General features: G+C 39.5%; 2 protein-coding genes across 5 annotated transcripts in view; both read left to right on the top strand.

Moving 5' to 3' along the window:
• The window catches only part of gnb1a (guanine nucleotide binding protein (G protein), beta polypeptide 1a), a 34,610-nt gene extending 31,526 nt beyond the window's left edge, over positions 1–3,084 (top strand). The window contains exon 11 of the mRNA XM_032570595.1: positions 675–3,084. The gene's annotated coding sequence lies outside the window, so the exon portion shown is untranslated. The remainder of the gene's footprint in view (positions 1–674) is intronic.
• A 5,637-nt stretch (positions 3,085–8,721) lies between these two features.
• Positions 8,722–25,004, top strand: nadka (NAD kinase a). Of its 4 annotated transcripts, none has more exons than XM_032570607.1 (12): positions 8,722–8,858; positions 9,482–9,652; positions 12,624–12,707; positions 20,564–20,693; positions 20,776–20,884; positions 21,301–21,386; positions 21,469–21,571; positions 21,669–21,811; positions 22,071–22,170; positions 22,507–22,664; positions 23,504–23,586; positions 23,966–25,004. In XM_032570607.1, the coding sequence occupies exons 2-12, from the start codon at positions 9,507–9,509 to the stop codon at positions 24,111–24,113; spliced, it is 1,290 nt and encodes a 429-aa protein (XP_032426498.1). In that variant the 5' UTR covers positions 8,722–8,858; positions 9,482–9,506; the 3' UTR covers positions 24,114–25,004. The 4 variants fall into 4 exon arrangements, with proteins under 4 accessions (XP_032426498.1, XP_032426516.1, XP_032426507.1 ...); XM_032570625.1 differs by having other exon boundaries at positions 8,729–8,858; positions 9,493–9,652; XM_032570616.1 differs by having other exon boundaries at positions 8,731–8,890.
• Positions 25,005–25,023: the final 19 nt, after the last annotated feature.

Here is a 25,023-nt window from a genome sequence, read left to right on the forward strand (position 1 = left end):
AATCCAATTTTTAAAAATCTGGTTGTTCATTTGGGAATAATTAGGTGATGGTCCCAGTTTTTTCACCCTGTTTGTGCAGAGATAACAATGCAGGCATGTTGCTACCACCACCAACGTGCTGAAGTTGTTGAAGTCGTAGGTTTTCAAACCTCACTTTAACGCCAAATGCTTGAAACAAAAAACTAACTTACAACTAACTTTTCAGCAAGATATCAGAGCTTGTTCTAAGTTAATGATTTCTTAGTACTTTTTTTATCAAGGTTGATAAAAAACGTTAAACTAACAAGCTAGTTAGTTTAGTGTTATTTCTAGTGTACAAATTAGACTAAAGATAAGATTTTGTTTTTACAGTGTAGCAGTTTTGTGTGCATATTGAAATTCTTAATATTTAAGATTCACTATTGTTTGTTGGAAAAATGTTACAAAAGTATTTTAAACTCTAACTGCATACATTTCTGAAGGGTATTTGCTGCCCTCTGGATGTTGGGAATGAAAGTGCAACCTGTTAGACAATCTCCCTATCTTGTAATTTTCATTTACGCTTTGTGAAAATTGATAATTATGCGAGCTTAATAATGAAATGTTTGTGCAATAAAAAATTTTTTTGATAATTTTAACTTCGTCCATGTGTGTAATAATGTCTGCAACCTGTTCTTTCTTGTCATTTTCTCCAGATGGCATCCGGACTCCAAAGTCGAGTGCAAGACCATTCCAACATCACAATGTTCATTTTTATTGCATATCCAATCTTTTTTGAAAAACAAAAAACAAAAAAAACAAAAAAACAAGACAAAACACCATAATACTGACTCCAAACACCCCCCAAAAACTATCAAGGGCAAAAATTCTCTCCTTCTCTCTCCTTCTCATTTAAAAGAGCACAATTGTCTGTCACTCATTCAGCTTAAGGAAAAAAAAAAGAAGAAAGAAAAACACTCAAAAAAAAAAAAGCTTGAGGAATTTAGTGATTTCAAAGTGGACTGCTGGGGAAAAATATCTCCCAACAAGTATGGTAGTAAATGAAAAATCCGGAAAACCCCGTCCACTGCTCCACCACACGGCAAACGTGTCCTGCATCCTCATTATGCACAGGTCTGAGTGAAGGTTATTACGTGACAGTGATCTAACTCTTCATAGCTTTTTTTTTTTTTTCGACCATGTTTTATTTTTGTTCATTATTATACTTTTTTTTTTTTTTTTTTTTGAAGAGAGGTAGATCAGCGAACTCAGTTTAATGTTTAAAACGAGGATCAAAGCTTTGTTTTATTTCCTAGTCTTTACACGTTTTTAGAGAATGTTGTTTATAGGCGGAGAAGCAAACCAACCTCCAGACGGCGCCATCGTTAAGTCCAGCTTTACCCCACTGGAGAACAAAAGTGAGAGTATTCAGCTTCAACAAGGAGTCCTCAAGCCACATCTCACCCTTCTGTATATTTAGCTCCATGATACTTTAATGGGTTTTTTTCTCTTTTTTTTTTTTTTTCTCTCTTTCTTTTTTTCCAGTGTAGTCCACAGATCTTTGTTTGCACAAAAATTAAACGTTGCATATATAGGATAATGTCTAAAGAAAAAAAAAACGTTAACTAACCAAGCACATGCTGTTTATGATAATGAATGCTTGTTTTTAAAATGTAATAAAAAGGAAAAAAAATTACAAAAAAAACCAAAACATTTTAACCATTCTTACACCTTTCTGTCTGGCAACAGTGTAGAATAATTAAATGAAGATTAACCCATCAGATCATAATCCACCCTGCCCCCCCTTCTCTTTCTTTTTTTAATTTTTCTTTTTCTTTCCTTTCTTTCCCCTCCTCTTTTAGTTTAGTTCTCCCTGGTTCGTGTTGCCCGTGGTCGGGACCGGTGATGTGATTCGGTTGTGTAGGGACGACCTCCACTTTTAGCCTGGTTGCAATCTGGACGTTTCTTTTTAACAGAGGTGCCCATTCCGTGCTTGGAAATGCAGTTACTACTCTGTGAATGACATGTTGTATAAATCAATGTTTGAAAATAATGATATTGAAACTTTTTAAGTTAAAAACAAGAAAAAAAAAAGATTTTGGTTGTCTGCCATGGGTGGGTTATCTCTTAGAATCGCATGCTGTAGAATTGCTTAAAAGGTGCATATGGAATTAAGTCCTTTTGATGTTTTTCTTTAAGAAAATAACCTGTTGAATATATCAATACAATGGTATTTATATTTTTCTTTCTATTTTTCTTTTTTTTTTGTTTCGTTTTTTGCTACTCTGTGCATACATGATTCAACTGAAATGTCAAAGCTATGCACTTGAGAAGCAAGCCCTGCAACATAAACGGTTACTCGGTCCATTCTTGGGAGGGATTCCACAAATTTTAGAAGTACCATAAATGCTTAAAATGTACACAAACACACACACGCACGCGCACACACATTCATTCACCTTAACACGTACAGTCCAAACGGAACAAATAAATTTTTCATTCCTTCTGTAGCAAAACAAAATTCCATTTACAGAAACATTTTATAACTTTTTTTTTTTGTTTTTGTTTTGACCTTCTATAGAAAACGAGAGAAAAAAAAAATCTTGCAGCATTTGAATGGCAGAACTTTCTGTTATTCCCTTCTTGTAAACAATACGCTTTTTCTTTAGCAGTAGTAACTTTATTTTCCGATCTGTTTTTTTTTTTTTTTTTCTTTCTCTTTGCGACATTCTGTACAAAAAAAAAATGTGCTGTAATTGTGCGTTAGGCCTGGAGTTGGCAAAAAAAAATAAAACAAATAAAAAATATTAAAAATTAATTAAATTCCTTTTTCCTTTTCTCTTCATCAAATAACTGTAGAGCTCTGCACCCCTTCCCCACTGCCCCTCCCTTTCACCTTTTGTATTTAATTTTAAAGTCAGTCAGTGTACAACCGAAAGCTGGATGCAAGATAGAAACTATATTAAAATGTACTGTTATTTAAGATGTAATAAAAAGCAGTTTGAGATGACCTATTGTGTTGAGTGTGATTCACTTAGAGCGATTCCCACTGAAGCTAGAATGTTGCAGACTGTTTGGTTTCCTTGTAATTATGTTTTAAGTCAAATAAAACTATTTCTTATCCACTGTTGAATCACCCTGGCTCATCTGTGCAGCTCTTCTTGTCTGAATGTCTTCTGAACATCGGCTCATTTCAGTACTCCTTTAACTTCATATCGCGATTATTTATTGGTTTCCAGGTATTAGACGTTGTAAAGACCATCAATTATTCAACTGCCAGGTCAGAGATGCTCCAACAAGCGTATTTTTAATGTTTGTAGAGAATCATTTGGAGAGAAATTTACTTTTTTTTTTTTTGCTGCCCCCTACTGGGCAAATTGATCAATTTATCTTACTGTGTGCAGCACTACAATATTTTAAATTTCATATTTTTTACTTTTATTTCATTTCGATGTTCTTGCTCTTGGTATGCGATAGAAATGATCAAACTTTTATGAAAAAGTAATAGTGATTGTCATTAAATCCTAGGGGAAATTAAATGTAATTCTTAATATCCAAGGTTCTTCATAGAGTTGTTGATGCTGATCGATGTGGGCAAGGAAGGATCTTCTCTAGCAGTCTGTGATGCAGCGGTTCTGAAGAAGCCTCTGACTTCTATATATCAATCAAAATTTGGGTGTATATGGTTAGAAAATGCAACGTGCTAGAATTGTGTAATTTTTCCAAGAACACACAGACTGACCTAAATGGAGAAACATTTTATGGAATTATGAAAATGTTTTTAGTCTAGGCCCAGGGCAAGAAATCCAGTCCTCAGGTTCGGGTGTTGTACAGGTTTTAGATTTGATTTTAGATAGCGTATTGAGATTTGATTCAATACGCCTGAATCAAATCTCTGAATGGCTTCTTCAGTTGGCACCACAGATTTCTAGAGTCATGATAATGACCTAACTAGAAAATTTCGGAAGAAATTTAGCCGGGGCCTGCCAAGGCGCGCCCGTCGGGCTCGGGCCCGGCGTCGTCACACCACAAATCGGCGTCGACGCTAAAGAACGCCGCGACGTAATCAGTGGCACGCGGAGAACCGCAAGAACGTTAAGCGAGGCGGACGTGCACCATTCAGTATGATTTAAAATGTTGTCAAGGCTTTTATTTTGGAAGTTTTGTTAAACTTCATTTCAAAGGGCCAAACTAATCCCATGCGTAACAGTCATTGGGTTAAAATAGTTATATAATGCTCAAAACACAAGTAGCTGATGTAAAAATATTCAAGGCTTTTATTTTGAAATGTTTGTTAAGCTTCATTTCAAAGCGCCAAACTAATCCTATGTTTATCAGTGCTTTGGATGAAAACGTCAAATAAAGCCAAAAAGAGCAGTTACGTCATGTAAAAATATTCAAGGCTTTTATTTTGAAATTTTCAGTATGCTTCATTTCAAAGGGCCAAACTAATACCATGTGTAACAGTGCTTTGGATGAAAAAGTCAAATAAAGCCAAAAAGAGCAATTACGTCATGTAAAAATATTCAAGGCTTTTATTTTGAAATTTTCAGTATGCTTCATTTCAAAGGGCCAAACTAATACCATGTGTAACAGTGCTTTGGATGAAAAAGTCAAATAAAGCCAAAAAGAGCAATTACGTCATGTAAAAATATTCAAGGCTTTTATTTTGAAATTTTCAGTATGCTTCATTTCAAAGGGCCAAACTAATACCATGTGTAACAGTGCTTTGGATGAAAAAGTCAAATAAAGCCAAAAAGAGCAATTACGTCATGTAAAAATATTCAAGGCTTTTATTTTGAAATTTTCAGTATGCTTCATTTCAAAGGGCCAAACTAATACCATGTGTAACAGTGCTTTGGATGAAAAAGTCAAATAAAGCCAAAAAGAGCAATGACCTGATGTAAAAATATTCAAGGCTTTTATTTTGAAATTTTCATCAAGCTTAATTTTAAATTGCCACACTAATCCCATGTGTAACAATTGCTGGGTTAAATCAGTTATATACAGCTCAAAAGAGCAATTTTCTGATGTAAAAATATTCAAGGCTTTTATTTTGAAATTTTTGTTAAGCTTCATTTCAAAGGGCCAAACTAATCCCATGTGTAACAGTTACTGAGTTAAATCAGTTATATAATGCTGAAAAAGCAAGTAGTTGATGTAAAAATATTCAAGGCTTTTATTTTGAAATGTTCAGTATGCTTCATTTCAGAGGGCCAAACTAATACCACGTGTAACAGTGCTTTGGATGAAAAAGTCACATAAAGCCAAAAAAGAGCAATTACGTCATGTAAAAATATTCAGGGCTTTTATTGTGAAATTTTCAAAATGCTTAATTTTAAAGTTCAAAACTAATCCCATGTGTAACAGTTACTGAGTTAAATCAGTTATATACAGCCCATAGCAGCAATTAGTTGTAAAGGCCAGTTCAGTCAACCTCTGTTTCAACTGAGCGGTCCACTATAGATAGAACTACAGCGATGCGTATTTGTAGTCCAAACCAGCAGCCAATAGCCTCTTCAGATCCGTTGCTATGGCAAATAATGGTCTCAGCAGGGTGTGAGCTCTGAGCTCTGAGCTCTCAAACACACAATTGTGTGTTTGAGCAAACACGTTTTACTGACAAAAAGCATTGGAAACAAATCCTTCTTGTTCGGGAACCGTAATACATATTCGAAAAGCGTTTTAAGCGTATGACAGTTCAATATGTCTTCTGCGATAGTCCCGAGATTCATATCTGTACCTCACTCAGAGCATTTACAGCGATGAGAGAAAGAAATGTTGTGCCCAGATCTGAACCGAGATCGGCTGTCACTGTAATTTGAGCAAAAATGAGAAAGTTTGGGTCGCTTAGAGGCAAATTGTGGACAAACCGTAACTGGTATCGACGAGCCGTCTTCACTTTCGAAGAGATCACAGACGTATCTACAAAATGAAATTTGAATGGCATTTCTAGGTGAATTTGTGACGACACAGCAAATCCTCAAAAATAGGGTATTTCTAGGATTTTTCCCATTGAGTTATAATGGGGTTTTTTTCGTAGTTTTTTGCGAATTATGTCGCCACGTTAAGCCCAAATCCCACCAGAAGTAATAGCTCCAATGGCGTGAATTTTCTGCACGTTTTGATACCTCATTTGTAGGTGTGCACCCAGCGGTACGAGCCGCATTAACGGTTACGGAAGAAAAATAAAGATTAAAGAGACGCTTCTCTCCGACAATAGTAATAGGTTCCTGCCATTGCTTTGCATGGCAGGCCCCAATTATTTACACTCAGGCGTGTTGAAACGGAGACTGACCTAAAAGTTGCAGGAAACGGAGCTGAAAACATCCTGGTCCACGCGCTACCAGTCGGTGGCGGTAATGCACAAATGTTTGCCAACTGTCAAAAAAAAAAAAAAACAGCGAAGAAGAGGAATTGTGGTTCTTCAACTCTCTCAGCCCCCTTTCACTCTTTATGACAGTCTTTCTATTGAAGATCAGCTGACTGTTTTTATTGTATTTGCCGAATTATGACATTTCTGCAGTTGATTGTAATTGCTTCTGCAAATTTCATCATATAAACGTTCAGCTTACAGAATTCACACTGAATTTTCCCAGGAAATGTTTTATTATTATTCTAGTCTATAAAGAACATTCTCTAAATTTGAGTGAATATAAAGAGTAAATTTCATCAGTAACACACAATATAGAATGCATAAATGAAGACACTTATGTTGCAGGTACACCTATACCTGCCCTGCCTCTCACCCAGTGACTGCTGGGGACAGGAACCAGCCCTGCTGCATGAATAAGCAGGTATAGAAAGGAAGTGGATGAATGGATCCTATGAGTGATTGGCACATGATATTTTGGATGATCTAAAGAGTTTTTTTTTCCCCACATGCTACAGTCTTGATCCTAATTCTTCTCTACAGATTCCCCCAACTTGGGTCAGGTTGGATCAGTAGCCAGTCACTCTCAGGTCCTCCAGGGATGGTTAGTTGAGTTTTAATGCAGGTTCTGGCTGAGTCACTCAAGAACGATAAGAGACTGATATTGAAGCCACTCCTTTGTTTTCTTGGCTGACGTATTATCCTCAAAGGTCAAGCAGCTGTTGATAAATGTACAAAGGTAATGTTGGACAACCTCAACGGCCTGTCCACTGATTAAAAATAGGAGGACATGGTGGGTACGCCACAGAGGGAACTTCAAGTTGTTCCAAACTTCTTCCATTTCCATAGAGTCCACAGTGTTTTTCAGGATGTTCAATGCCGCCAAAAGTTTATGTATCCTTTCCCAGATTTGCACTTTGTCACAATCTAGTCTCTAAATATCTGCAGACAATTCCCCTTTGCTGCATTATTTGGGTTGTGGGTGTGGGTGTGTGGGTGTAGGTGCTTTTTCAAATTCTATTCAATTACGTGAATTTACTAAGGTGAACTTACCTCCTCAATCAGGAGGTACCTAGCTCACTTGAGAGTAATGGCAAAGACTGAATATTTAAATATATTATTTTGATTCTTTTTTTTTTTTCTTAACAAATTTGAATAAAATTCCACGGTTATGGAATATTGTGTGTGGAACTTTAGGGCTAAGAATTAATGTCATCTAATTTGGATTAAGGCTGAGATTGAACCTAAGCGTGGCCAGATAAATTTAACCTAACTTTCTCTTTTTGTCAAATAATATTGTTTTAGCTTTGTTGTTTATTTTATACATTTATATATTTTTATTTTTGTGAAGAGCTGTTTGGCATCATTTGTTTATTAAACTTTATCAATTTAACCAGAAGTGGTTAGAGTAGCAAAAAAAAAAAGAAAGAAAAGAAATGCACTGAAATTAGGGCAGCGCTGTTTCAATCTATTTTTACTGCAGCAAAAGCAAAAAGTAGTCGTCAAAGAAAGCAATGATAGAAAAAATGCATTTCATAAAAAAAGCTACTTGAGTAACATCATAACGTCTGATTTAATATGTAAAATGATTTAATTTTACATATTAAATCATTTTAAAACATAAAGTTGTGTGCATATTCAGGAATAAAAACCCCACCACTAATGAATAAAAAGATTAACACAAAAAAATATTGGATTAGAAGATAACAAATTCAAGCTGAAGAAGCACTTCACATGCACAAAACATTTTTAAATAAAGCCTATGAAATACTTACAGTAGGTAATGTTAGAATAGGATAAAGTACTTTTATGTTTATGTTCATGTGACCTCCAAGAACAAAGCTTGTGTATGGGGTGTCACCTTAGCGTGAACTGTAAGTGTGAGCCTGCATGTTTGCTTAAAACCTGTTTGTTCTTCATTAAATGAAGTTACTCACAGTGGAGGGAACAGCCAGGGATTTTATTTGGGTAAAAAGCAATACTTCATAATTACTCAAGAAAAAGAAAAAATATGGTGCAGTAAAACCACTAAAAGTACATTTTCCCCGAACTTTCACTCAAATAAATATAACTGAGTAAATGTAATTAGGTATTACCCACCTCTAAGTCGAACATAATGCTGAAAAAGATCATTTGTTCTCTTTTAACTTTTTTTCCCCCACCTGTGATTATAATTACCTTTCTTGTGCCTTTTTAATTTATTATGTTTACTATTTTATTAATAGTGACGATACATTGCATTAATATTGGTTGCGACTTTAAAAAATAAAATAAAATAGTATTATTTCTTCTTTTCGTGCAAATGTCGTTTTACTCCTTTATCTGGACAAGGTGAGGAACTTGCTATTTGACGTCACCAGTTTGAGAGCGACTGATTGGTCGGTCGGGACCAGGAAGCGGTGAGCTGACTGTTGACAGCTGTCCAGTGAAGGAAGATGGTGAAACGCTGTAGTCTTACCCTGTAATCCTCCGGCAGTTTTCTGAGCTTCAGCCGAGCTGTCCTGCTGTGAGGTTTTCTGCTGAAAAGGTAAAGTTGGACGTCAGAAACAGCGTGACGCGGTATTTTCCACGACTAACCGGGAGCTTAACTCGCTAACTCACTAGTTTAGCTGCTTCATGATTCCTTCCTTCACACGTAGCCATTAATCTCTCTCTGCTCCAAATGCGGCATTTTTAGACTTTCTTTAAGTCGTACTTTTCTTTTAAAAAAATAAAAATAAAAAAAAAGCTTGCCGGACTGCCAATAATAGTAATAACAAGCTTTTAGCTTATGCTAAAGCTTACATAATTGTGAAAATTTGGCCTGCTAACTTACAGCATCATGGAGCGACACCGAAAATGATATAAACAAGTTGTTGAGCAGGTTGAACTTTTCACTTGAAGCTGCTCTGTATCCTCTTGGAGGTTTTCGTGAAACGCAAAAGATAATTTTAAAACGGCAAGAGTTTTAACAGCCACGCTGTATAGAGGAGTGTGCTTGCATTATTTACGTTTCCTCACTTAGAGTTGTGCAAGTTTTTATCTTTCCCCACTGAGGAGTTCTGAAACAAAGCTGCATGGGTTCCTCCCATGCACACCAGTCAGGTTACACAGGACATTATTGTTTTGTAACTATCCGTGCACAATGGCTCAACAGTGTTGACTTGTCAGTTCACTTACAGCCTGGCAATCAGAGATGGACGGTGGATCAGAGGTGCGACTGGAGGCCCCCACCTTCTGCTGCTCCACCTGTGAGGGAGCACCAATCACAGGTCGCCGCTCCGCTCAACGCATGAAGGCCCGCAGTCTGAGCACCTCCTCAGCCACTTACTCAGAACACAGGTCAGTAGGAACCAGGTACCCACTGCATATCACAACACGATGGACCCCTTTTTATACACTGTCTTTCTTATTATAAGCTCTTTTCAATGTAAATTACACATTAGTCAAAAGAAGCTTTCCAATGGGGAATAGTTTGGAAAAACAGCCAAAAATCTAGACTCCAGGGTTGCTTTTCCGCTAAATATCACTGAATGTACCTCACAGAAAAATAAGTAAAGCTACCAACCTGTTAAGGTCAGCAGACCTATACAGGTCTAGTACAAGTTGTTTCACCATATAGTCCCACTGTAGCTGCATATATTTAAAGTTACGCAGGCAGAAAACAGGATGTACTTGTTCCACAAGTTCATGAAAATCCGTCTGATGAAAAAACTGCAAAGTGATTTGCTTCAGCTTCTACAGCATCATCCGTCACAACTCCTGCAACTGTCTGGATATGTCAAGATTTGCTCGTCTGCTAATGCCAGCTGATCAGATCGATTCTCGTCTCTTGTGATGTCATTGCCTTTAAAGGGGCGATATTATGTGAAATCCACTTTTTTGAGCTTTACGTCATATCATAATGTTATTCCCTCATCAAAAACATACCTGGATTGTTGTTTTGATTTTTTTAAACACATCTTTGAGAAATCCTTGAATGTCTAATGGCAGCCATTCAAGAGGTGTCTTAAAGCTCCTCCTCGAAACTGCAGTTTCCAGCCGAGCAGGAGCTTCTTAAAGAGACAAAGACCAACTTCAGTGTCAAATTTCTTTTACGTCATGTTTCATATTTAAATGCATGCTTTTAAATAGCACTATCTGCCTGGAAATTTTGCATTTAATTTCCATTAACTGCAAACAGAGCTGAATGTACTCCCCTCCAACCCCCGTTTTCGCTTCATCACCCAGACGTGTTTTTGTCAGCTTGTGAATGTTTTCAGGATTTTGAGGTTTGGTCACAGTTATGTTTCTCGATAGAATTCCTGCAATTATGCTTTTTCTTTTTCTCAACCAAAGTTGTGTATGATTTGTACAATATATACAAAAATAAAAATGTCAACCAACCAAAACTGGTTAGCTGGCCAAAATCAACAAAAGGAGACGAGACAAGTCGCAACAAAAATGGTCTGCAGAGTCTGGTATCCTCCCTGTAACCATAGTAACATGGTTACATGTTACTATGTAACCATGTTACCAGCAGAATACCAGAAAAAATAAATTAAAAAACCCAGGAAGGCTTCCAAAAATCCCCATGGAGCAGCAGGAAGAGGAGGCCTGCAGTGAAAATTGAGCCAGGCTTCCTGTTCCCCTCCCTATCTACCCCTATAATCAGATTTGTCCAGGTTCATGTGAGGAAGTGGGGGTGGAGGAGGGCGGGGTGGCTAAAAATAAAAACAAGATTACATGACACAAAATCACCAGCAGAGGGAGAGCTTGTAACACAGCCAGATCTCCTGTCAGTCCATTTGATTTCAAATAATTGAAAATCAGATAATTGGTTTCTGAGGTCCTCTGTGTTGCGATGCTGCAGCAACCATCCCCCTGTTGGTGACGCTTCAGAGCGACTTCTGCTTTTAGCGGCTTGCATTAGAAACGTGTCCTCAACAACATTGTCACATTATCTGTTGCACAAACTCTCGTCACTTGAGAAATCAGCCCGTGTGTGGACAGATCCTGCAGCCTTCTTTGAAACAGCCTGATGAAGGGAAAACCTGAAGAGGCTGGACGTGTTTGTTCCTTGTCGATGTGGTCAGTAATTGGTATCCGTTTGCGAGATGAGAAAATCTGTAAAAAGAAAAAAGAGTGAACATCTCCCAAGATGTTGAAACGAACTCCCACAAAGGCAACATTATTGTCTTCTTTTTTCTACCCACACAAGTATGTTGTGAAACATGTTTTTTTTTTTTTTACTGCTTTTGAGTGTCAGAAATCCCCTTTTCCTTTATTTATATGCTGAATGTGATGCAATAATTTACATTTAGCCCCTTTTTTTCTCAAGTGGTTGCAGGAGTTACAAAAATCAACTTGCGTCAGAGCCGCCTTTCTTTTAAAAGTGTTTATTTTTAAAACATTTTTTAAAAAACCCTGTGTTTGTCATCCTGTGGCGTCCTTATTTCTGGATGAATGATGCATTTAAAATAAGTGCATCCAACTCAGGAGAGGAAATTTCACTCTAAAAGGTCATTTAAAGCTTAACTTTTCAGACATCTCTAGCGACTTTTTATAGAAAAAAACAGCAACTGACAAATCTAGTTACTTTTTTCTTGTGTTGTTGGAGACTTTAACGGCGACAACGCTCTTTTAAATTCATTTAAATTAAAATTTTGCTACAGCAACTCATTTACAGTTTCATTTTTCGATGTTGGATTAATTTATTTCAGTGATCTCAAATACAAATAAAAGTAGCTTGAAACAGCTAAATTTAAGCTCAGTGAGTCAGAGTAGGAGAGTTGGTTGACTCAGTAAAGTGATGTGAAGTGACACAACGTGTTGTAAGATTTATTTCTCCCTTTTAAGAAACCTGCTTTGCTACAAACCACAACTTTTTTGGTTGTTGTTTGGAGAAAGTGTGTTGGTGATCATTAAACATTGACTTCTATTTTCTGGGCTACAGCTACAAGAGGTAAATGTGTTTGTTTTTAAGCACTACATGACTCCTTACTCCACGTATGACTCGGCAAAGGCGCCAAATTAACTGTTGCTCACCGCAGATTCGGCGTAAGGGTTTATTGCTGCAGACTAAGTGCAGGAATCTCTACGCGTCACTTGATGATGGACAAAAATAGTCACGCTTGTAAATATGTTCAGCTCAAGGAATGTCAAGAAATTGCAAAACGAAATAATTGATTTGAAATGTGAACCAGAAGACTGGTGTAGAAAAATGTGAGATGTCTTTACTCCAGAGGTCAGGTTATGCTGTTGTTATCAAATTACTCTTTCTGGAAACAAAATCAACTTTATAGAGCTGGATGTTTGTTCCTCTCTCTTCCAGGAGGACTCAGTGGCTTCATGGACCGAGTCCTGTCACCACATTTGGCCCGAAGGCATGCATGCTCCAGAATCCACATGCTGTGATGTAAGTTGGACAAAAAACTTTTTTTTTTCTATTTCTTTGTTAGTAACTAGCTTAATATGGAATATCCACTGTGATACAGCCAGCTTCTGGTGGCATGAAACCTCCACCTGTCTAACATGAATAATTTGGTGGGAGTGCAAATGACACTTTTGAACACCTAAGAAGACGCGGCTCTTATTCTGAAGGCAGATTTTTCCTGGGCTCCTTCCTGAAAGACATGGCAGTGAAGTGATGTACAGTAGTAGTAGAGTTACCATTAGCATGTAGCTGCAGACTCCTAGCACAACCCTAAAGTCCCACTGGCTGCAACGCTTTTTGGTTGGTGCATGCACACACACAGTTTTCACATTAAAATTGCTTTAGGCTTCGATCTGCAAAAAAGCATGTTGTTTTTCACACAGTGGAAGGATTCGTATATTTAAGTTTTTAATTGTCAGAGTAGTAATTTTTATCTTGCAGAAACATCTAGAACGCTATGTGCAAATGAACCACAAGGCAGCTATCTGCACGCAACATCCAATAAAGAAACAATTTTTTTCCTTAGTCTGCAAAAACACATTTCACACTTTATTATTTGTTTCCGAAAGGGGGGAAATCTAAGTCTTTACTGAACATCTAGTGTAGATCAAATGTTTTCATCCTGGACTATTTCTGCTCAAATTTGTTTTCTAGAAGCTCCTAACCTCACAACTCTTTCACTCAAGTGTCTCCATGTCCTCTTGTGTAACTTGTGAAGGAAGTGTGAACCAAAAAGATGAAAAACCTTAAATGGTTATTTGTAAATGTAGTCCTTCATGCAAAGAATCAGGCACCAAATGAAAACCTGAACTACAACAACAAAAAAATGCTCCTTTGGTAGTTAGACAAAGAATCATTTGTTCTTTAAATGCACAATCACAGCCTTGCTGCTCTGTGGGCTTAGCGTGATTTTGCTGGAGCTAATGTGGTTTATCCTGAAGGCTCTTTGATATTAAACTTCCCTGGAGTCACACCCAGCAATGTCTGCAGTTGTCAGATCAACCCATAGATCAGGTGACTGATTGAAATGTAAGTGACGTAAGTTCAACAGGTACATCTTGAATGGCGTATCTTTGTGGGCCACAGGTTAACTTGCATGACGCACAACATGCACTGAAGTAAAAAAAAACCCAAAAACATTACTACTTTGTTTTGATTGGGAAAGCAAAAAACTGATTATCTTTCAGAGATGATGAATCCCAATGTGACTCAAAGTGTGTGTGCAGCTTTTGATCTGCGGATAACAGGAGCTCTGCCTCTACATTAGTATTTTAATGGTCAGTTATTCCCTAGAAGGTCTCGTTACTCATTGGTCATCTGATGTTGTGGTGAGTCTGAACACAGAGAAGTGTCACTGTTGCATAACTGAAGTGAACTCCTTATGAAAGCTAATGGAAAGAAGAATCTCAACTATGCGATGCATTGAGGTTGTTGTTTTTGGCTCTGCTAGCAGTTTCTCCAACAATCTGCCAAAACAGATCAAAGGGTTTGATAGTGCAGCTGCGGGAGTGACCAAACATAACGAACCGATGTTTGGTGATTTCCAGGTGTATTTTAGCAGCTGAGAAGTGATTGTTTTTGCTTTTGGAGCAACATGACTAGAGGTGGATGGATCAGACGTTTGTGGCCATTGCTGGCATTGCTGATTGTGGTCGATTCTGATTTCTCTTTAAGAACTGTGAAAATATGAAATTAGAATTCAAAATATTGTTCTCTAACCCTCCTCCTATGAGATAAACCTTTTAAAACTGCATGCTAAAACAACTACAAAATGATGAGTTGATATTTATATCTTTTGCATTTTTTTTAATCTACAGTAAGCTAGTTGGCTCTCTTCAGAGTACCTACAGCCTGTAGTTTCCAAATGCTTATCTGAATCCAACACCTGCCATGACAGAGTTGATCAAAGAGTAAAACGGAGCAACTTTAACATAAAATGTTTCACTTTCTTGGCATCTTTTTAAGTCTTGCTTTCTCTTGCTCTCTCGCAGCCGGAATTTACTGCAGAAATGTCCTGAGACATCCAGAAATTATAGTTTCTCATTTAATCTTGCAGGTGTTTTATCTGACTTTGTATCTTGACACCTTAATGATACTGAAAATGGCTAACTTTGAGTCTGTATGGCCATTTGCACGCTGATGAGAATTACTAACCACTTTATGATCAGACATGCAAGCCCCCTGAGGAGGTAGTTAGGTAACCATAACCAAGAGATAAATCCTCATGACTTTACCTGTTGATGCCTAGATGTGATCATTTTAGTTATCAAATTGTTTTAAGATGTTGTGGCGCTGCTGGAATTGATCTCTGTAACAATGCACGCAGAGAGAGAAGGTAAAAAACTCCGTTGATTGTCAAGGTTGACTTCATTGAAGACTTTGTTTAGAGCCATCTTGCTGCCCCAGAAGAGCAATTATTGTGTTTTTTTTTAACCAACCACTTGTCAGCTGTAGTCTGGTTAAAAACCAGCTCCTTAGAGTCTTGACCCTTGGCTGTTGAAAAATGATTACTTCCTGGAGGCATGGACTTTATTGAACTTATATATTTTACCTAATATTTACTTGTGATGTATGTAATGTGTCAGTTTGATGCTAAAGATCTTACTGGAAATTGCCTGCGCTGTAAGAAACCATACTCCACTGCTAAGAGAGAAGTGCCTCGACGAGGCAGCTATTAATGTCAATTCAATAATTGGAAGTGTGGCCAACTGGATTGCTACGTTCACTTCCTCCATTGCCAAAACTACAGGCAGACTACAATTCTAAAACAGCGCAGAAAATCGAGGCCATCGTCCACATCTTCTCCTTCTCTTCACTGATTGCCCCGGTTTACATTTGGCCAGAGGAATCTATGTAAATGGGAGAAATCACAGAAGGAGAAGTGGAGAGAGATTAGAATCGATTAGAACTGCATAGGAAGGCAGTAACCAGGCTAGGCCAGCTTTAACAAAGCTAAAAATATAGCAATCAGGTCATTTGTAGGTACATTCCTACTTAAAACACTTTTTCTTTGTGCCATGCCATCATTTGCACACACAATGACATGGACCAAACCCTGTAAACATCTCCTGTTTTTATTATGTAATGCAAACACCGATACAATTTTGAAATACTCGGTTGCTTTTGTGCCACCTCGTCTCATTATCGTCCCAAACTGAGTCACACAGATCGTTAATTGTTGTTAGCATATTGTTTTAAGTCCCCTTATTGTTATGAAAGAATCCCAGCCTTTGTTTTTCTTTTGATTAGTCAAAGCCTGGACTAAATGATGACCTACTGACACCCTCCATCACGTAAGCTTCTGTTTGCTGCCTGTTTCCCGCTCGCTGTGTCTGTAGGATTAGCATCCTTAAAGCTGCTCGACGGGCTAAAAGAAGCAGAACCAGGCTATCTTTGTCTCTAACAATGTGCTGGGTGGAAACAGTTTTGGGAAAGACCAGTCGGGGCAATTGTCATAGGAAAGGATGATTAGGCATGGGAGACAAAGGTAAAGTGTTTATGCTGAAGACTTCGTCATGTCAGGTGAGGCTGAGGTGTTTTCTTTTTTTTTTATCTTAATTTGGGTCGACATTTCTCTGATTCTTGTACAAATCACACCAAAATCCACTTTTTAAAAAAAACAAAAAAAAAAACAATGCTAATTATTTCTTTTATCTCTAACCTGAACCATTTTTAATTGAGGAATTTAAACCGAGGACAGTTCATTTATTGTATTGATCACCTCCACACCTTTCCACCTCGTTTTCTTTTTATGTCATTTCTTAGAATTTACAGGGAACAAATTTAAGACATTCTGACATTTCTAACATACTTTCTCATTGTAGTTTGCCAAAAAAAATCTTGGCATAGATGTCGTTTTTAACTCGCTGCAAATACTTTTGTCAGATGAGAAGTTCTGTTCTGAAGAAACGTTGGAGCAGATGGTCTGATGTAAGAGGGGTCACTTCCGCCTCATTTCATCTATTTACAGAGCGTTAAATCACAACAAAAGGCTGTAATTGAATCCAGTATTTAGCTGATAAAAGTCTTTGTCCAAGTTTTTGTCATTAGCAAGGACGATTCATGCGGTAAAGTTAGATCTGTGACAAAAGGAGAAAGGTTTTCATTTTCAAAAAATGGCGACATGAAACTGATGAAGAGAATCGCAAACCAATCAAATAGCCCCCATTGTTGTTTAAAATGATAAAAGTAATATAACCTGAATTCATTTCCATTCTATAGTGCGTACCATCTCTACGTGAAATAAAATGACTAAATATGAAAGAGGCTCTACGACAAAATAAATTTCATCAACTAAAACATCATAAGGTTTAGCTGGCTAAAAGAAGAGATGGATTTCAGCAGACGCTTTGTGGCCATGGCAACAAGTTTGCTAATTACTGCATGATGTCATGCTGATTCCTACCAACGGGATCAAGAAAAAGACACAAACAAACTGCAACTTGTTATCGTGAAACTATTACGCTTCAGTTTTCATCCATGAGAACTGAAGCCTGTAGCACACGGCCTTGAAATAAGAGACGCAACAATCCGCCGACGGCTTGTTTAAAAACCTTTCAGTACGCCCTGTATTATCTCTCTGTTTAGACTGCGTACGAACACCGGCCAAGGCGTGCGTTGCTGAGTCGTGTGTACCTACGGCCGCGCAGCGACGGCAGACGTGCGTTTCCGGAACGGCTGGTTATGTGAAAGTGAAAAGGTGACATTCCATTATTCGTAGTTAAGGTTGTACCCTTCAGAGTCTCCTCCCTTCTTAGTCACACTCCTTCAGGATTCAGGACACCAGATGATCCAGGCCCTCACTCAGCCCTCAGGCACCCTGCTGAAATACTTCCATGCACTGTCAACACAGGCATGAGGTACAGCGACTTATAAATATTTCACGTGTTAACGCACATGATAGATAAACTTAGAGATAAAACTCTGTACTTTAGTGACGAGCTTTGTGATTTAACCTATTTTACTCCGATACCCTTAAATGCACCATTAGGCCTGTCGCCATAGCAAATTTTCCTCGTCAATAAATTGACCCAGAAGTTGCGAAGATTGCGATAAACGATAGCGTTGTTGTTTTGAGGCCATTTTAAGGTAACATGTTGATAAACGGGATAATAATGCAAATTTGTTCCCTCAAACAACAGCAGACTTTAATTTCATATAGAGCACTCCACACTGGGATTGGAAGAAGTTTTAAGCATCCCAAATAAAACACAACCAAAAATGGCAAATTAAGTGTTAATAAAATTGCCCTTCGAAAAATATGAATCATCAGAATGGAAGTTATCGAGCTCAATTTCTTTCATCATGCGATTGATTTCTTATTGCGACATCACTGCAAAGAACGTCACTGTTCTAAGAAAACATTGCTGCAAATGCCGTGCATGAAGCGGAGTTTGCCCTGCAGGTCACGCTTAATTTTATTATTAAAACATATTTTTACTTCCTTACAGTAACAGCACACGGGAAAGCTTTAATGCATCATCCTGTTGATTTCCAATAAAACCCAGTGGCGCTGTTGCCTCAGACCAGTTACGTTGTTTCCTGTTGCTGGTCAAGGCGCAGAATGAGGTCATGCAGGTGGAAACACTTTGGCGTTGAAGTAAATGTGCCGCCGTAGATGGCAGCTGAGGTTGTGTTGCTCAGTGAGTCACACCTGTCCAACGAGGAGATGGGGAGTGGAGTGGGCGGGGCCAGCTCGGCTGCCTGGGCGGAGCCCAGCATGCAGAGAGGCCTTAAGAGGAGCGAGAGCTTAACCTCAGGAGCAGAGCTGCAGAGAAGGTTTTAGTGCCAAGGCCTGTCGGGGACAATTACAGTCTCAGTTGCTGCAGCTCTTAGAGTTTCTCAGCTGATCCCCGGGAGGCCTGAGCGCCGCTTCTCAACTTACAACACGGGAGTTTTGTTTTGTGGGAGCTTCAAAATGTGTAGTTGTTAGAGGCGGGATGCGCTGTTCTGAGAGACGCAACCATCGGGAAAGAACCTGCTGAGTCCACCTGCAGCTGCGTCGGTTTTACTTTTTTTTTTAGAGCCATGAAGTTTAACCAGTCTGTAACAGAGGAGACACAGGGGAGCCACAGCGAGAACAAAGTCTGGAAATGGTGAGAAATTCACTGTTTTTTTTTCCCCACCCATAAAGGAATCTGTGAAGAGGGGTCAATTATAACCAGACCTGGCTGTAAATCATCAGTTCTTGGCTGAGAACAACAGATTCCTACAAGTGGAGCGACGAACGCAAGTAGTCGCTGCTAACAGCGTGTGTTAGTGTTATCAAAGGCGGGATGTGGGTTGGGCACAAACCGGCTGAATGAAAGGTCGGGGTGTGGACACTTTGAGGTGATCCGACGAGGAACTGGTCCTGAATAGATCAGAGGGTCATGGCCGGATCGCTTTGTCTCCTCCGGTTCACAGGGAAGCTGTTCTGGTCAGTGTTTTCTGGGGAAGAGAGAGGCGGGGGAGACTTCTCTAGATCTGGGTTAGTTTCTGTTTAAAACATCCCAGCTCTGCCTTTTTGAAGGTTACGAGGTTTTGTGTTTGGTTGTGTTGCAGCGTGGGGGGAGGTTTTGGTTTAAAAAAAGAAAAAAAAAGAGGAACTTGAAATGTGATCACATTGTGGCGATTTGTCCAGTTGAAGTCAGAGATCTCCATTTCATCCATACTCCTCTTTCTGTTTCTGAAGATTGAATGCATGATGATGGTGATAATGTGTGTTGATGCCTAAATGATATTGGTGTCAACCTGCTTGTATTTCCAGTTTGTGTATCTACTGTTGTGGTTCACTTATCAGTAGGTATTTACACAAAAAACAACCTCATCTAACAAATATCTACCGTTATGTAATCAATTTTCTCTTAAAGCGAAAAGCAGTAATTATTTCTACTCCTCGTTAACCAGTGCAGCATATTGATTGTTGCAGCTTTCATTATTTACAATAATTGGATTTTTTTTGGTTTTTTGTTCAAATCCATTGAGGCACCCAAAGATGGAGCTTAAATGCCAGCTTAAAGTTTTCAAAATGTTCAGAATATTCTAAGTGTTTCATGTTTAAAGAGCCGCGCTGAAGCAGAACAACTGGGTTTTCAATTTTTCTACATTTAAACTTTTAAAAATTAGATGTGCCACTAAAAAAAATATTTTCTAGACCGATTTGATTGAATGGTCTTCATAGGAGACTGTACTGGACGTAGGAGACTGGAGAGGGAACATGTTGCAGTTCACAGCAACAAGTGGGAGAGGGGCGGCTTCTGCAAACTATTTAAAAACCTCCTGATGGCCTTCATCCATCCCACCTTTCTAGACACTCAAGAGTTTGGTTGATGTAAAGATGTCACCGTTGCATAAGAAGAACACAGACGAGCCATTCTGTTAGAAATAAAGGCGGCGTGCTGTTCTGTCTGCCATCTGTAGCTAATGAAGCTAACCAACAGAAGCAGACTCTGGGATTCCCTTTGGCACTTTCCATATTCAGCTTTTGATTCGGAGTATTTTTAGGCACCACAAAGTCGGTTCAGTCATATTTATGTAATCGTTTTTCCGAGAATGAACTTCTGTGACCCCGTTTCTCATCTGAACGCACTTCTCCTTTCTTCAGAGAAGCTTTCTTGGTTTGCTGCTGCGCTTGTTGGGGACATTTGGCTCACCTTTTAGGGTCGAGAAGAGGTGAGGCGTTGCAGAACGACGAAGCTAGACTTTAATCTGATGTGTCTAATTGGATAGATGCTAATCAGTCCTGGTTATGATGCAGCTTTTTTCGGTTAACAGCTCTTATATCAGCTCTCTTGGCTGCTATGCGATGTATTCTTTGGGTGTTTGGTTCCTCCTAAAGTTTATTTTGTCTCCTTCAGGCATATTCAGGATCCTGCCAGCCAGAGACTGACGTGGAACAAGCCTCCGAAAAGTGTCCTTGTCATCAAGAAGATCCGAGATGCCAGCCTGCTTCAGCCGTTCAAGGAGCTCTGCACGTTCCTCACCGAGGTAACAGCGCTCCCGATCGCCCTGTCCTTTTCACGCCGCTTCCTTCTGCGTCAACGCGTCTGTTGTCTCTGCGTCGCTGCAGGTGAAGGACCTGATGGTTTACGTGGAGAAGAAGGTCCTGGATGATCCGGCCATTTCAGGCGACGAAGTTTTCGCCGCCATCACTAAGAAATTTTGCACTTTCAGAGAAGGTACCGATTCAGATCGCTCCGATTAACCGTTGGTTTATGTTTTTATTTTATTTTATTTTCTGATGATTTATTGATGAATCGGTAAAAAAAAAAAAAAAAAAAAGGCACATTTAGCTGATTTTTTTTATTTAGCCACTTTTTTTGTACTGTTAGAAATACATTAAAATGTGCAAATAAACAAATACTTAAATTCCTTTTTAAGAAAAAAAAACCCTGAATTGCAATAATATATATATATATATATATATATATATATATATATATATATATATATATATATATATATATAGTACAGTTTTGACTTAATTTCTGCTGTGTTCTTTCAGCAAAATGGCCTTTTCTTTTTGTAGTTAACGATTTTCCGATAGCATTACGAACCTAAATTGTACATGTTTAATGGTGTTTGTGTCGGTCAGATCTGGACGATATCTCCAATCGTGTGGACTTCATCATCTGTCTCGGTGGAGATGGAACGTTGCTGTACGCGTCTTCGCTTTTCCAGGTATCCACCCAGAAAAGACAATCAAAGAAAACCCCGCAGTATCTATATTTCCCGTTGTTACATAATGTGTATTTCCTTGCAGGAGAGCGTCCCCCCCGTCATGGCCTTCCACCTGGGCTCCCTGGGCTTCCTGACGCCGTTCAAGTTCGATACGTATCAGTCTCAGGTCACGCAGATCATCGAAGGTTAGTGAGTGTTCCCCGACCCGCCCGTCGTCCCGCAGCGGTCATTCTTTCTCTGCGGAGCTTTGCGTCGTGCGCTCATGCGTGCCTCTGCCTGCAGGAAACGCCGCCATCGTGCTGCGAAGTCGCCTGCAGGTGCGAGTGCTCAAGGAGAACTGGGAGAAGAAGGACACGGTGGACGAGAAGGGCATCATCCTGACCAATAAGGACCTGGAGACCAGCCGCAAAGCCATGCAGTATCAGGTACGTGACGTGATTCCTGCACCGTAATTAGGCCACAGCAGCTCGTGGTGTCGCCCTGCCCCCGCCTGCTGGGCGCTGTGGTTGTTGTTGGTCAACGCGGCGAGCAGGGTGTGACATCATCCGACAGACACTCCAGCTGCATATTTCAGGCTTGCGCTCGGTATCGGTGTCCTCGCTGGCAGCAAACGCGATCCTGACATGGAGAGGATTTTTCCAGAGTTGACTCCTTCCCTTCTCTCCCGCTGTCTGTGTGTTTCAGGTTCTTAACGAGGTGGTGGTGGACAGAGGACCCTCCTCCTACCTGTCCAACGTGGACCTCTTCCTGGACGGACACCTGATCACCACGGTGCAGGGAGACGGTGAGCAGACGGGTCATTAAGCCGACACTGTCATTTCTTTCTTTGTTTTTTTTGCACATTGAAAGCGGTAGGAATATAATTACTCAAAATTATGTTCTTGTTGAAAGGATAACGGTAAGACAGAAAAATTCAGGTAACACAAGAAAGCCAAAAGAAGAAAAAATCTCAAAATGTACATTTATTTAGTTAATTTTGAACTCTTGTTATACTTGATTTTAAAGACAAATAATTCCCTACGTATGAAGAGAGACACTATTTTTAGCGTCTTTGATTGTGAACCTGTTCACCGTGTGCTTCGTTTTCCTTGAAACACCTCGCGTCTCTGTTTTGCCTCAGGTTTGATCGTTTCCACGCCGACGGGCAGCACGGCGTACGCGGTGGCCGCCGGAGCCTCCATGATCCACCCCAACGTCCCGGCCATCATGATCACCCCCATCTGTCCTCACTCCCTCTCCTTCAGACCCATCGTGGTGCCTGCTGGAGTGGAGCTCCAGGTACGTGTTCAACAGCGCCTCCTCTGGCTGGAAATGGAGCTGCGTTTTCATAAAAAAAAAAAACAACAGACGGGAGCAAGTGGGGGAATTTTCTGGGGGAAAATTGGTTGTTTTGTAAGAGGTTAAAAATGAACTAAATTCAAATGTTTTTGTTTGCTTATTATTTTTAGATAGTTGAAGTTTAAAAATAAAAAGGGAAGGAGAACAAACGGTTAGCTTTTCGCCAGAAATGATGCAGAGAAGTGTAGCGTTTATTCAAAGAGGCAGAATTATTACTATAATGAATAAAACACCTTGCACAAATAATTAACATATTCTTCATATTTTATCACATCACTGCTAGGTTTTGATTTTTATGTCATGAACATTTTTTTTTACATACATTTTATGTTCCGTCTGTTTACTTTGACTCTCCTAAATAAAACCCAGTGAAAACAATTGGATTTGAAAGCAAAGCATTTAAAGGGACGACGACGTTGACTAACAATATTGGGAAACTGTCTCGTTCCACCAGCAGATTATTTCACTTATAACTAGTTCATTTTCATCAATACTAATTATCGACTCAGAACAAGCTCCTCGAATTTGCTGGAATGTCATTTGTAGGTTATTCTAGCATTATTTCAGGTGCACTAAGGTATTTGCACTAGAAGCCAGATCCAAAATACTCCGTTTAGATTTTGTGTTCCTGCACTGTGGGGCTATGATCAGCTGGGCGTCCGTTTTCTCGTCATCTAGTTTCTGGCCTTTACACTCGACGGCATGTTTTGGTCGTAAAAGCTGCGCCCGCGTTTCCTCTAAGCGGTCTGAGCATGTCCTCCTTCCTCCTCTCCTCTCAGATAAAGCTGTCCCCTGATGCCAGGAACACGGCCTGGGTGTCGTTCGACGGCAGGAAGAGACAGGAGATCTGCCACGGAGACAGGTCGGTCCGCACGCCGAGCTGCTCGCCGTCGTAATAAATGGTTGCTTGAGTATAAATGAGTGAGAACTGTTAGACGGACAAGGCAACCCTCAACACTCAGGCTTTTTTACATAAACTTGTCAGGCTCTTTAATTGGCTTGAGCCACACTCAGTCCCTCTCTTCATGTAACGTATCCAGATGTAATGACCTTCCTGGTTGTTGTAAAGAGCTGCAATAAAATGCCCAGTGTTGCTCAATAGGGGATTCCGCCTCCAGGTACTTCACATCAGTGGCCACTTCTTTGTTCTTTTTACTGGAAGTTTTCCTATTTCCTTGTTCTGATCTCATTTGGACCAACCTTTTTATATTGTTTTTTTTCTTCCTTCATCCCTATTCCAGTATAACCATCACCACTTCCTGCTTCCCCGTTCCCTCCATCTGCTTCCGAGACCCGGTGAACGACTGGTTCGAGAGCCTGGCCACGTGTTTACACTGGAACGTGAGGAAGAAGCAGAACTACCTCAGCTCGGAGGACGAAGAGTTCTGAAGGACCGCTCCTTTCGCCTGCCGCCGAGAGCCTCCAACTCTTAACTTTAGTATTGGCAAAAGTCAAAGTGCAGCGATTTCGGACGTGTAATCAAAAAGGAAAGCAACACACTGCAACTCTCGGGTTGAACCCAAACACACAGTCGCGTGGCGTCATAGTGCTGTTGTTGGCTTGCTCCGAGACTTTTTCCATATTCAGGGAGACTTTTTTTTTTTTAAAAGGAAATCAACTCTCTCTGCTGAAGCAAAGACCAAACTACACTAGAGTAGAAAAACTCCAGTTCATGTTTAACTAAGAACTAATGAGATCTTAAAAGTTGCTTTAGCTGAATCCAGGGGCCCAACTGTGCAGAATGTGCCTTAAACACTGCCATCATCAGGATAAAGTGATATTTTGAGGTTACCAAATTTGTGTTTTTTTATTTTTTATCTAACATTTGCCATGTTTGTCTTTCCTGTTAGCAGAACTGAACACATGGCTGTGTTTTAGGTAGTTTACTGAATCGAAGGCGGCACAAAGCTGTTGCGAGCCCCTTCTTACTGATGTCTGGTTTTAAAGATTTTTCCTTTAAGCATCCGCCAAACATTTTAAAATCTATATTTTTTTAGACCGATGTCTGTGGGCTCTGTGATGGTCTGTGTGTGAATGTTGAGGGATTGTTACAAACTTGCTGCGTTTCCCACAGTGCAGCCTACGTTACAGGTCTGTCGGGACCTGCCCACCGTCCAGATGTTTGGTTTTAAATCGACTCAACAGATCAGTCATTCCTCTTAACCCTGTACATAAATGTAAAACGCTAATAAGCTGTTGTTTTGTATAATAATGTTTATTCACAGGTTTACAGTGTATTATTACTGAAAATAAATCTATTTGCTACTTTTTATACGGCGATGCGTTTGTCACTTGTTGA

This window comes from Xiphophorus hellerii, chromosome 1 (genome assembly GCF_003331165.1).
Source record: "Xiphophorus hellerii strain 12219 chromosome 1, Xiphophorus_hellerii-4.1, whole genome shotgun sequence".
NCBI classification, from domain to species: domain Eukaryota; kingdom Metazoa; phylum Chordata; class Actinopteri; order Cyprinodontiformes; family Poeciliidae; genus Xiphophorus; species Xiphophorus hellerii.

Excerpts from the sequence above, each read along its gene's own strand:
- nadka (XM_032570607.1), top strand. The coding sequence starts at position 9,507 with ATGGACGGTGGATCAGAGGTGCGACTGGAGGCCCCCACCTTCTGCTGC. Across the intron at positions 9,653-12,623 it reads GCCACTTACTCAGAACACAG|GAGGACTCAGTGGCTTCATG; the intron begins GTCAGTAGGAAC and ends TCTCTCTTCCAG. Across the intron at positions 20,694-20,775 it reads TCTGCACGTTCCTCACCGAG|GTGAAGGACCTGATGGTTTA; the intron begins GTAACAGCGCTC and ends GCGTCGCTGCAG.